At 36.0% G+C, this 14,194-nt stretch overlaps 1 protein-coding gene across 1 annotated transcript in view; it reads left to right on the top strand.

Moving 5' to 3' along the window:
• Nucleotides 1–14,194, top strand: part of c5 (complement component 5) — a 93,742-nt gene that overhangs the window by 2,078 nt on the left and 77,470 nt on the right. Inside the window, exons 2-8 of the mRNA XM_039764272.1 lie at nucleotides 1,046–1,238; nucleotides 6,636–6,798; nucleotides 8,990–9,060; nucleotides 9,720–9,811; nucleotides 10,955–11,037; nucleotides 11,844–11,934; nucleotides 13,138–13,243. Coding sequence (XP_039620206.1) covers nucleotides 1,046–1,238; nucleotides 6,636–6,798; nucleotides 8,990–9,060; nucleotides 9,720–9,811; nucleotides 10,955–11,037; nucleotides 11,844–11,934; nucleotides 13,138–13,243 — 799 coding nt within the window. The remainder of the gene's footprint in view (nucleotides 1–1,045; nucleotides 1,239–6,635; nucleotides 6,799–8,989; nucleotides 9,061–9,719; nucleotides 9,812–10,954; nucleotides 11,038–11,843; nucleotides 11,935–13,137; nucleotides 13,244–14,194) is intronic.

The raw sequence follows: 14,194 nt of genomic DNA, 5'->3' as shown, positions 1-14,194 counted from the left end.
TTAGCAACTGTTTTTATTGCTCCTACTTGAAACACATAAATTCACTTTTCTTCTACACATTTTAGCACAACCGTAAGCTGGGACTAGAGTGCTTTGCAGACCCTTTTTTAGTGTCACAGAGCCCCCCACACTTTGATAATCACTGCCCTAGTCTAATGTGTAAATAGTGCAAATATTACAACTGTTTTGTTGACATAATCTTCTTATTCTTTTGGTTGCTTCTGACACAAAGTTATATGGGAAAACATTACCAGGGCCTCAACAGGTTCAAGGGAACTGTTTACAGAATATAACAGTTTTTTTTTTCTTCAAATGGTTAATTAACATGGAATTTTACCTTATACATTATGGCATGCGTTTTCTATACAGAAACACAAACCATAACGTATATAACGTTATATCCTAGAACAAATATTGTCTTGTAATGCCTTTTGGCTTTGTTAAATACTAAGGGAGACACAGGCAATATATCGGTGCTACTGTGGTGTCATCTTTTTATGGGGCAGCTTGATGAGGTAACACATAATGTCGCCAGTGATTATAAATTAGCAACGAGCATCGTCAGCATAAACACATTTTAAAAATTAGTTGTGAAATATGCATATAGCGTTTAAAACATGAATGTTCTGATTAGCTTTTATTTATTCATTTATTTATTTGGCTCAGATTCCTGGGTGGTATATATTATCTCTCAGGAGCATTTTGAGATGTCCACTGGTTTTTTTTTTGGGGGTTTTTTTGCCATTTGTTGCCTGAACACCACAACATGTTGCCAGGGTCATTTACCCAGGAGTCACTTAGTGCTGCCTTATATTCGAGCACCATATATCTGCCAAATCTGAATATACAGAGATGTCTTGATCCTTTGATTATAGTTTCTTTCTGCCTTGCCCTGGCTCGGCATAACAATGCTCTTGTGTAAATAAAATTTGATGAAATGGTTCTTTAAGCATATTTTTTATACAACAGTTTTCAAAATTTATTTTTTAAATGTCAATTGTATTATTAAACTGAATTAAACTGCTATTATATTCCTTTATGACAGGTTCCTTGTTACGGCTCCTAAGTTTATCCGAGTGGATGCCTATGAAAAGGTTGTGATCCAGCTTTTTGGGTATAACAGTGAATCTACATTTACTATATCCTTCAAGAACTTCCCCAGCAAGAATATGACCCTTGCTACAGACACTGTGACTTTAAATGCAGCAAACAATTACCAGAACTCTGTCATGCTCAAGGTACTTTATTATTTTATACCATAAAATGCCATCGTTCATGCAGTCACAATGAACATTTTAAGTAAATAACTTAAACCTAAGCAAAAACTGAGAAATATAACTACCATGAAAGAAATCATCTAAAAGTTAATGCCATTGGACTAATGATGAGTGTCAATAAGTTGATCACATTTTACTTACTCGATAACACCAACTAATTACTGGTATTCAGATATAGGCATGGCATTTACTGTTGGCAAATAATGAGACGCTTTTTATTGGCTGAGAAAAACATACAGCCTTGGAAAAATGTGAGGTAAAATGGGGCGTATGATGTCAACACCAGTGAGATTCAAAGTTAACATGATCTATCATCATGTTACGTATGAAAACTTATGCAAGCAGAGCAAGAGAAAAACAAAGTTCATACAAAATGTAGCATGAACCTAAAATTATTTTTCGATTTAAGACCTATGAAGTGCAACATTCCCTCTTGTGCCATCCATTTTTTCTAGATTTGGGAGTACTGTATTGTTGTGTCTTCAGTTATGGTTGTAAGCCCCATTCATTTTGCAGTGACTGTGGTTTACACATACACAACAAAAATATGTAGCTAGCTGTTCATGCCCCTTTCATAGTGAGATTTAACACTATATAGATCAAGTGTATAAAATTATGCCAGCCACCAATGGTTAGGTCTCTGAAATTCTAAAATTAAAAAAAAAATACAACCGCAAAAAGTGTTATGCCAAACGTTTAATGTTCACTAAGCAAAACAACATATATAGGACATTTTATGGAGCCTCTTTTGGAGAATTTCGCTTGTAGTTTGAAATGTTTTTCAGTTTGCTCTTTAAAGGACTCTTCAAAGAATACAGGCTCATGCTTTGTCTATCCATTTTTTAAATCTGCTTACCAGACGTTTAGGGTTCCCAACGGTTTTAGCTTATCTTGGCAATGTAGGGACCAATGCAACAACAAACCCTACGAAAGAACACACTCAGAAACATGTGAATTGCCCAGTAGGCCTAAACTGCATACTTTTGAATTGTGGTAGTTCATCCCGAGAAAAAGCAATACACCAAATGAACGTGTGAAATCCACATAAACAGTGACCAAGCTGGGATTTCAAATGCAGTCATATGGACCTGTGAAGCAGCAACATAAATCTCTGGCTGCCAAGCTCCCCAGGCTGAAATCTTTATTTTTTGTATGAGAAATAGTGTGTTTAATTTATCCATTAGGCATTGTTTATGTAGTTCCTTTGCTAATGAATCTGGTCACATGAACTTTAAAATGCTACTCCCAGCGTGGCACTGATCTTTGGTATATCACATTGTAAAGGTGAGACTCAAGTTATGTATGCATTCTGCCTATGACATTAAAAAACATCATAATTTATTACCAATGATTGGTGGAGCAGGTATTCAGAAAATATGTTTCAGTTATCTTGCCAGTGGAGAAGAGTGTCAGGAGTAATTTGTGACAGACGAGTATCAGCAAGAGTGAAAGGGAAGATCTACAGGACGGTAGTGAGACCAACTATGTTGTATGGGTTGGAGACGGTTGCACTGACCAGAAAGCAGGACACAGAGTTGGAGGTTGCAGAGTTAAAGATGCTAAGATTTGCATTGGGTGTGACAAGGATGGACAGGATTAGGAACAGGTACATTAGAGGGTCAGCTCAGGTTGGAAGGTTGGGTGGCAAAGTCAGAGAGGCGAGATTGCATTGGTTTGGACATGTGCAGAGGAGGGATGTTGGGTATATTGGGAAAAGGATGTTAATGATAGAGCTGCCAGGAAAGAGAAAAAGAGGAAGGCCTAAGAGAAGGTTTATGGATTTGGTGAGAGAGGACATGCAGGTAGTGGGTGTAACAGAACAAGAAGGAGAGTACAGGATGATATGGAAAAAGATGATCCGCTGTGACAACCCCTAACGGGAGCAGCCAAAACAAGAAGCCTCAAGCTTCTCTGTTGCTTTAGAATGCATATTTCCCTGTTTTTGCTTCTTCAATTCTGTCTGCTTAGTTTGTCTTCTGTTGTAGCTCCTTGTTTGGTATATTCTGGCTAATACAGACATGTGTTTTGGTCTTGGGGTGATCAAGGAGGCAGGGTGTCTGAGAGATAGGCACCATAAAGAAAAGAAAACAACCAAAGTCAAAGAGGCAGGCTGGATCATTATATAGGGAAACCGGAGAACACAAGCCGATTATTCCAAAACATGTACCAAAGTCGTAATGAACGGAACAGGCAAGGATCATGGAAGTAAAGTCTTGTTGGAAATGCCTTTTAACATTATTTAAGATGCTGAACACCAGAACACAATAAAGAGGAAGTCAGGGACAAGCAAAAGGATCAGAATACCACAGAGCAGTGAAAGTATCGATCATTAAAAGCCCAAGAAGACAAGCAGAGACCAAGCAAAAATGGTCCTTATGGTGTCATGTCTTTCCCTTAACTAAATAACAAGACTATAGTTTTGCTTTCTCATTTAGTTGAAAAAATAATAAAATCCTTGCCGCACTGCACTTTTAAACATGGAGTGAATGATGAAGTAATGTATAATGGAAACATTCAATCTTAGAACTAGCAATGAATGTCATTGGCATAAACACGTTGGCCGATGCGATGAAAAACTAGGACAAAGTAGTATAAGAATATAGTGAGGGGTGTATAAACATTCAATGAATCTTATCTATTTAAATCCTGATAAAACTCTTACCCTATATACTTGAATCACTTAATGACAGCAAGGAAGCATTCACAAAGTGATCTACAGAAAACTACACTTCTTGGGATCAAAGGCTGCTTCTGAAGGAGACAGCCAACAATGTAAAGGGCAGAGTGGTCTTCTTGTCAGAATCTGACAAATATACACATACATATTTTTTCATGAATATGGTTTTAAGGTTTTTGTTTTTATGTTTGGGCTTGTGCCTTGTAGACAGCATTTTACATCACAAGAACAAACATGTTTTTTTTTCTTTTAATGAAAAAAATACTTAATTTAAGTATACAATTTCTTGTGGCAAATTAATGTACTGTATATCATGACTGTTGCAAAATAACTTACTTAAAAATACTGAACTTGTCCTTTAAAAATGTGTTATAAGTAGGTCTTCAAACCTGCTTTATACAAATCAGGGTTATGGGGCTTGGAGAATATCTTGACTGCGTTAGACGCAAGCTTTATACTAGTTTGTAGTTCTAGTTATAAAGAGAAAAACCATGGTATCCGGAGGAAAACCCTTGCAGAAATAATGAGAATGTGCAAACCTCAAATGGACAATGACTAAAGGTAGAGGATGAACCTAGGTCACTGATTATGCTGAAACTGTATTGTAAATGTCATATAATTGTGCATAGATACAAGAATTATTGTAATACGAACATATGTTGGTGATAGTGAAATTGTAAGATAGCATCGTTGCCTTCTGCAGTTCAGCGCTTATTAACACACAATCCCGTTTAGCATTCTGTAGTTAAAGATGTTAGCTCTATAGCAGTTAAGACCCAGTTGCCAGGTCTAAAAAAGATAAGTTCTATATTTGTATTGCCTTTCAGTATTTATTTCCATTACTGAAGTTGGACAAGGCTCAATTATCATATTACTACAAAGATTACATTTAAGGCCCCTCAAAGCCACAGCTACACTGTTTTAGCAACAGTCAAATATCTTTACATAACAAAAATATTTAGTTCTGATTTGGGAAATCCTGGGATTATTTTTTTTTTATTTCCACAATATATATTCAATAAGTACACTCAAATGTCCACAGGTATATCACAATCACAGAACTTTCTAATGACTTCATACCTATAGATCTCAAGTATTCACTTTCTTACTTAGTAAAAGGCCATATTTGGCTGACCTAGGGTAGCTACAGTTCACAATCCTGAGGGATCAAAAGGAAAGTCACTGAGGTATTTAAGCAACTCTGCAGTGCCAAGGCCCCAGGGGTGTATAAGATATGCTCTGAAATGCTGAAGGCTTTGGACATTGTTGTGTTGTCATGGCTAACATTCTTTTTTAATGTTGCGTGGTCATTGAAAGCAGTACCCTTGGAATGGCAAACCGTGTTAGTGGTCCCTTTTTAAAAAAAGAGACTGGAATGTGTGCTGCAAATATCAGGGGATCACATTCTTCAGCCTCCTTGGGAAAGGAGACTGCCCAGTCATGGATCCTCAGATTGGGCATGCAGGTACGCCCAATTGTTCTACATATGTGGACTTAGAGAAGGGTGTATTATCATATTCCCTGAGAGATTCTGTGGTGTGAACTAGACGAGTATGGGGTTTCGGGGCCCTTTATAATTAGACCTGTTTACATATACTTGGAGAAACATCAGTACTGTTCTCAGTGGGTGTGGTATCCTGCCATGTCTGTGCTGTCTCCTATCCTAATTGTGATTTTCATGGACTGAATATGAAATTGAAGCGAGAGAAGGGAGAAGGGGTGTCTTGTTCGGTGGCCATAGGATTATGGCGTTGCTTTTTGCAGATGATGTGGTCCTGTTGGCTCTACTGGGCTCTGAACTCCAACACGTATTACAATTGTTTGCGACCGAGCATGAAGTGGCAGGGATGAGGTTCAACACCTCCATATCTGAGGCTATCGTAGGGAAAAGGTGGCCTGTACTCTCCTAGTGAAAGGTGAGTTACTTCCTCAAGTGGACAAGTTTAAGTACCTCGGGGTCTTTGTCATGAGTGAGAGGAAAAGACAGATCTGGGCAGCAAGCGCAGTTATGTGGCCGCTATACTGATCCATAATGTTGAAGAAGAAGCTGAACCAGAAGGTAAAGCTCTCAGTTTACCAAACAACGTTCATTCTTACTATTGGCATGAGCTTTTGATAATGACGGAAAGGACAAGATCACGGCTTCACTGCTAAGACTATTATCCTTGTGACCCAGTCTCAGATAAGTGGTGAGAAATGAATGAATGAATGAATATTTCAGTGGTGAGGTGTTAAAAATGTAGCTCTCTAAACTGACACTAGTGTATGTATTTATGTTTGAACATTTTCATCCTATGTTGGACTGCTTTCCTATCCAGGGGTTGTTCCTGCCTTGATATCAATGCTTGCTTGGATAGGCACTAGCTTCCTTGCCAACTTGCTCAAGATGTGCAAGTTTAAAAATCATACAGTAATTTACAAGCAGGAATTCTTAAGTTATCCTAAGGTTTACAGTCCACTGTCTTAACCACAAGGTTATTTTTAAGAATATAGTACCTAGTACCTATAGTAACTAGTACTGAAAACACATTTTTATTATTTACAGAGTCCCTACCTCAGCCTGTATTAAGTCTGTAAAGCACCTGCTAAACCTGAGGGATTAAGTAGTCACAATCATGTGTACATGTACCACAGGACTGTCACTTACCAGACAAAATTTAATTTATATTTTTTTATTATAGATTCTCCCAAGACATTTACCCAAAGGAGGCATTTTTAGCAATATGGTGTACCTGGAAGCTAGATCCAATGAGATTACCAAAGAGGAGATGATACCTGTTACCTCTGTGAATGGCTTTCTTTTTATTCAGACTGACAAGCCTTTATATACCCCTGAGCAGTCAGGTAAGTTATCGATTCTTTATTTTAATTTGTTATATTGTCTTAAGTATGAATCCTGGAAGTATCAATCAGGAATCTTCACAAACAGTATGACATTTATCATGTTTCACGCACAAACATTCAGAAACAAAAACATACCGTTAATGTCCTAAGGTATATTCATTTCTAAGCAGTGTCCATGTTTTTGGTTTATAATATGACAGCCTGTTCATATGCTATCAATCAAACATTTCAGTGATACTCTTCAATTAATTTAAACAAACATGCAGGCATCCAAGACTGACTTATGTTGTGTGGCTGTCTAATAATGATCTTTTCAAATTTTGTTTCTTCAGTTTATATGATTCTTATATTTCAGACATTCTCCTGCCTCTAGCCATTAGTAATTATATAAAACTTACAGTAAAAATTATCATTGAATATATACAGTGGTGTAAAAAACTATTTGCCCCCTTCCTGATTTCTTATTCTTTTCCATGTTTGTCACACAAAATGTTTCTGATCATCAAACACATTTAACCATTAGTCAAATATAACACAAGTAAACACAAAATGCAGTTTTTAAATGATGGTTTTTATTATTTAGGAGAAAAAAAATCCAAACATACATGACCCTGTGTGAAAAAGTAATTGCCCCCTTGTTAAAAAATAACCTAACTGTGGTGTATCACACCTGAGTTCAATTTCCGTAGCCACCCCCAGGCCTGATTACTGCTACACCTGTTTCAATCAAGAAATCACTTAAATAGGAGCTGCCTGACACAGAGAAGTAGACCAAAAGCACCTCAAAAGCTAGACATCATGCCAAGATCCAAAGAAATTCAGGAACAAATGAGAACAGAAGTAATTGAGATCTATCAGTCTGGTAAAGGCTATAAAGCCATTTCTAAAGCTTTGGGACTCCAGCGAACCACAGTGAGAGCCATTATCCACAAATGGCGAAAACATGGAACGGTGGTGAACCTTCCCAGGAGTGGCCAGCCGACCAAAATTACCCCAAGAGCGCAGAGACGACTCATCCGAGAGGTCACAAAAGACCCCAGGACAACGTCTAAAGAACTGCAGGCCTCACTTGCCTCAATTAAGGTCAGTGTTCACGACTCCACCATAAGAAAGAGACTGGGCAAAACGGCCTGCATGGCAGATTTCCAAGACGCAAACCACTGTTAAGCAAAAAGAACATTAGGGCTCGTCTCAATTTTGCTAAGAAGCATCTCAATGATTGCCAAGACTTTTGGGAAAATAACTTGTGGACTGATGAGACAAAAGTTGAACTTTTTGGAAGGCAAATGTCCCGTTACATCTGGCGTAAAAGGAACACAGCATTTCAGAAAAGAACATCATACCAACAGTAAAATATGGTGGTGGTAGTGTGATGGTCTGGGGTTGTTTTGCTGCTTCAGGACCTGGAAGGCTTGCTGTGATAGATGGAACCATGAATTCTACCGTCTACCAAAAAATCCTGAAGGAGAATGTCCGGCCATCTGTTCCTCAACTCAAGCTGAAGCGATCTTGGGTCCTGCAACAGGACAATGACCCAAAATACACCAGCAAATCCACCTTTGAATGGCTGAAGAAAAACAAAATGAAGACTTTGGAGTGGCCTAGTCAAAGTCCTGACCTGAATCCAATTGAGATGCTATGGCATGACCTTAAAAAGGCGGTTTATGCTAGAAAACCCTGAAATAAAGCTGAATTAGAACAATTCTGCAAAGATGAGTGGGCCAAAATTCCTCCAGAGCGCTGTAAAAGACTCATTGCAAGTTATCGCAAACGCTTGATTGCAGTTATTGCTGCTAAGGGTGGCCCAACCAGTTATTAGGTTCAGGGGGCAATTACTTTTCACACAGGGCCATGTAGGTTTGGATTTTTTCTCCCTAAATAATAAAAACATCATTTAAAACTGCATTTTGTGTTTACTTGTGTTATATTTGACTAATGGTTAAATGTGTTTGATGATCAGAAACATTTTGTGTGACAAACATGCAAAAGAATAAGAAATCAGGAAGGGGGCAAATTGTTTTTCACACCACTGTAAATATAAAGGACTACAAAACTGCCCATTAAATAGTTTTCAATGATATATTAAAGTTACAGTAGTAGTTATTTAGCAAGTATTTGATATTAAATAAAGACTACCTAACATACAGTATGTGTTTGATGTATTCATTTATTTTTCCTGTTTTTGCTCCAGTCAAAGTGAGAGTGTTCTCTTTAAATGAAGAGTTGAAGCCAGCACAGAGGCCTATTACCGTCACATATATGGTATTGTACATGTCACAACATCCTAAAATTAGATGTTTTTTTCCTAAAATACAGTAAATAATATTATGGAATATTTTGTGGCCTATTACTATTGGAGTTTATATTTAAGAGCTTGGTTAGACTGCTTAGAAATCCAAGTCTTTAAAATAATCTGTTTACTAACTCTGTAGACTTACTTTAGTTCCACATTTCTTTTAGAATGATTTGTTGGACTCTTGTCTCTTTTAATTGGCTTTTCTGAGTTCTGTATACATTTTGAGGGTTTTTTGATTTTTGGGTTGGCTTTTCTTGTCTCTTCTGTTTTATCTTCCCTTTTCCTTTTTACTTTTTCAGTCAGTGAGACTTTCCTCAAGTAATCTTGTAACCCTGGAAATAATTAAGCACTAGATGTGAAAAAGATTGCATGTAACAGTGTGAAATGGAAAAAAAGAGCCCAAAAAAGAAAAATATGAATTATGTTTTCAGTTCTACACTATAAAGAAATGCTTTGACTTTTCATTTTCATTCTGGTGTTGGGAGCATACCATTAGTTTTAGTATTTATTTTTTTAATTTATAACTGTATTTACATTCATATACAAAATTCAATTTGTGTGCAGAAAGACTTTTGCCTTTCTCCTTTTCTTTGTCAGCCTAAGAATTAATATTGCTCTTCCTCAGGATCCAGAGTTTGTGAAGGTGGACATTGTGGAGGTTGAAGATGTCACTGGCATTGCCTCTCTTCCAGACTTTAAACTTCCCCTGAACCCCAAGTAAGTTTTCAATATCTGATTCAATTGCTTGTTATGGGTAAAAGGGGTAAATCAACTTTATTGCTAAAAAAAATATTGCGCAAGGTCCACAGGTATAAATTTGGCGGATGTCCTTTATGCAGGCTTCAGATCCCTACTATAGTGTAAAGGCATGGCTGATGATGCTATGTTACCATAGTGCATTTGTGAGCAAACTGAATTGCTTGCACATCTTAGCCTTTCACCTAGAGTGGTTGTAAAAATATTGTAGTTCTAATTCTACAACACAAAATCTGAAACCATTGTAGAAATGTTTGCTTGAACACAAATAACCACATTTACTTTAATTCTCATACAAAAACAACTTCAACAAGACTTTAAAGAAAGAATATTTTGCCTGATCAGTTATCAGTGGTCTGAAAGAACAATCCAAGCATTCATAAATAAGGCAGAGGCTGAAACACTTTGTGACTAGGGAAAACACCAATATGTAATATTTTTATATAATGTAAAGATAGATGGAATGAATGGTAAAGATTAACATATGCAATAATCACCGGGTTGGTTACATGAAGGATATTAATTTATTTTCATTTTCCTTGCTAATGCTAAACCCAGGATGATGCGCAGAACAAGAGAACATGAATTTTTAGCTCATGGAAGTGCATGAATGACAACAGCAGTAAACTATAACCCAGTTGCCCAACAATGCAGAAGCAACCATGCTAAATTGGAGGAATTTATAAGAAAACAATATATTTTCTCATCAGTTTTTATTTAGTTCCTGACCTGACATGACCTGACCTTTTTCTCTATCTACCACTGTATGTTTTTGTTGCTGATTCAAATTATATTGATTTGAATAAGGTCACTGTTATTAGATCGGCATCACCTTTCTAATTTTTTAAATTTATGCCTTTTAGCTTTATTGAGGATTTTCTTATCACTGGACAGAACATTTAGTGTTTCAATGTTTTGAATTACTGCATGATTCTTAATGAAAGTGTATTTTAGGGCTAAAAAGACCATTAACACATCCATATTAGATATTTGTAAAGATATCCTATTGTTATTCAATTTAAAGGAAACACTCAAAGTTTATTATGCTGGTCCTGGGACAGCTATCTTTTAAATAACAGTCTACTGTCTTGTTTGGCTGTCTAGGTATGGAGTCTGGAGGATTCAAGCTGCCTATAGCAAAGACTTTTCTACTTCGGTTACAGCAGAGTTTGAAGTAAAAGAGTACAGTAAGTTGTTACATGCTGTATGTTTTGGTTTAGCTGATCCGTCTTGCACTGCCAAAATAACCTCACTGTCTTAGCTTGACACTGTTCCTTTCTTATTACCTAAAAAAACTGAACAATGGGTAAGGATCTATTTTGTTTACTTTAAAACAATGAATATGTAAATAGTTTCTTTTTACTTTTATTTCTTAAAAGTTTAATCATGAGGTATTTTTTTTCTTTCCAAACCCCCAGTGGACTGGTTGTAGCAGCATCTGCCATGGCTGTGTGCCACACTGTGTAGAACAGAATGCTTGGGCACAGGATTTCTTGTGTATCACTTCAGTTTCATACTTTGAGAGATTCTTTATTGCCTTTTCTGAAAACCAGTGCATTCAACGAACAAGGAATATTGTAACATGTTTGTGTCACACGCAGCCCTCTGCTGAAATGAAACCTATGACACCTGAATGATCATCCAAGCCCCATAGTGGGAAAAAATGTTTTAGCCTGCTGAACAAAAAAAAAAATTCTAATAGCCTAAAAGCTACTGTCAATCTACTTTTAATGAAAGGTGGTATCATCAGTGCACCTCTCAAATGCAACTTCATTATTTCTTGATTTGGTTAAACTACATAATGACTTCTTTCTGATAGCCTTGAAGAAACAATGTTTATCAGAAAGCATTAATTATTTTAACAGGCAAATTAACAATTTAAAGAAATCTAAATTCAACATTGTTTTTTCTTGAAATGACTGTAACATTTAAAAAGAAGCTGCATTAATCATTTATTGATCAGTTTTTTTTAACTGTTTCTTTTACTTTGCAGCACTGCCAAGTTTTATCATTTCCATTGAGCCTGGTTCCCAATATATCTGCTTTAATGAATTTGAAAATTTCAAATTTACTGTCAAAGCCAGGTAATGAAGCAGAGTTTATCAAAAATCAGGGAAGTCTCAGTTTCTTAACTCTTCTTTTCTATATTTATTCAAATTCAGATTTCTTGCTATGTATACACATTACAAATAAACTCTTACCTGTCAATCTCCCACATACAGCAGACAAATTGTGCACTACCAACAACTACAGACAGTGAATATGAATACTAAGTGCAACAAATTGTAAACTATAAGTAGAAGAAACACATATACATTTGTCAGTATGAGGGATTGGTGAGTAGACTTGTGACCTGTGGATAAAAAAACACTCTATTTGAATAAAGTGACACAAGTGCTACAGAACCTGAAGAGAGGAGGGAGAAAAGTGGCTTTTGGTTGCCAGCATTTGCTATATTATCCAAGTTCAAAGTATACTGTCTGGCTGTAGTATTCTAAGCCACCCTCACTTCAGTTTGTAGTGCTTTGTAATCCTGATAGTGCATTGCCACACCCACCAAGCGATGAACCTGGATTGGGACCCGAATTCAGCGGGTGATGGAGGAAAAAAAATTAAACCAAGGTTTTTTTCTAGGCATTCTGGCTTCATGATTGGCACTATTACATACATGAACCACTTAGATACAGAGTCTTCTAGTTATGTCTCTTTTACAAGTCGGTTCTCAAAATGGCAGTATACTCTTCTCTTGGCATCCATGGAGGATTTGGGGAAGAGACTACAATGCACTGTCTCTTTTGAAATATTAAACCCACAGTTGCAGAGACTAAATAAGATCCCCACAGGGAACTCTCCTCCCTGAAATTAAATACATTTGTCCAATTAGACATATTTTTGTGGATCACTCTCTTCACTTATTGTATGTTTTTCTTTCTTGCTCTTAATCTTGTAATGGAATTTTTCAAGTCATGTCCCCTATAGCGGTACTTAGTGACACTACATAGTACCATACCACAAAAATGAAGAATATCTATAATAATATTGTAAATAGGCTACTTCTTTTAAAGTAGCTAGTGATTGAGATTTTCTGTCATAGTTGTTTCTGTTTACTGTATTGGTCTCAGAAACATAATGTGCGCAAAAATGTAAATACATTCAAATTAAGATTATGTAAGTTAAAGCTAAAGATAATTACCATAAGTTAATAAGTAAATAATGATATTTTATTTAAAATATAAATGCTTTTGCTGTTCCACATACACATTTTGTCCATTATGCCCTTTTTTCAGGTACTTACATGGAAAGCCACTTACGTCTGCAGATGTTTTTGTTCAGTTTGGAATTATTAATGGGGAGAAGACTACAATGTTCCAAATGTCAGCACAACATGCAGTGGTCAGTAGATTTATTATCAACAAGATATCTATTGCCGTTTTATAGGCAAAACTGTGTCAGTAAATTCAAAGACAAAAATGGTGAGATTTTTTTATAAATTAGATATAGGAAATTGTTGGCAGTTGTGAGGTGCTGTAAAAACTATTGGGAATAATAGTGTGCTGCATGGCCATCTAAATTGTGATTCAAAATTACAAAACATGAAAACTATACAGAATTAATGCTATGCAGACTGAAAATTTGATAGTGTGTTCTTGTAATTTGATTTTCCTTAATAACAAGTTCCATCACTAATTACAGTACAATGTATATTATTTAGTATAAATTTCTTTGTGGAACTTTTTACATTTTGTTGAATTGCAATATAGAATCCAAATGGATTTAAATTTGTTTCCTTTTTTCTTTTCATAAAAAAAAGAATTTTAGAATGGAATTCTACTCAATCAAACATATAATGACATAACAGATACAACCATTTAAAATAAATACAAAGAATACAAAGGAAAAGTAGAATTAAAAAAACAAAAACAAAAAGAAAAGTCAAAGTAAAACAAGATTCAAACTTCACACAAAAGAAAAAAAAAGACTTCTAAATGAAAAAAACCAATAACATACAAGAGTCACTCACAGAACCAACATGCATTGATTAATTCTTGCAATGTTTTGAAATGTTTTGACCATATCCTTTTATAGAGAATTTTATTTTTCCCAATTTGAGATAATAGAAAACTTCACTTACCCACTGAGTTATGGAGGATGGGTTGGGATTCGTCCAGCTGAGTAAGACAAGTCTGTGTACTAGTGGTGTAGCAGAGACTATTACACTTTGATGCCATCCAGGAGTACACCAGATATTGTAATCAATGGTTTGGCATGGATTATAGCAGTAAGTCTGTCTGAGAAGTATGTCAATTTTGATCTATTTAGTGCATTCCCAAAACATGGCCCAGT

This window comes from Polypterus senegalus, chromosome 9 (assembly GCF_016835505.1).
Source record: "Polypterus senegalus isolate Bchr_013 chromosome 9, ASM1683550v1, whole genome shotgun sequence".
Taxonomy (NCBI): Eukaryota; Metazoa; Chordata; class Cladistia; order Polypteriformes; family Polypteridae; genus Polypterus; species Polypterus senegalus.
The sequence above is the reverse complement of the archived record's forward strand: the minus strand, read 5'-3'. Positions and strand labels throughout refer to the sequence as shown.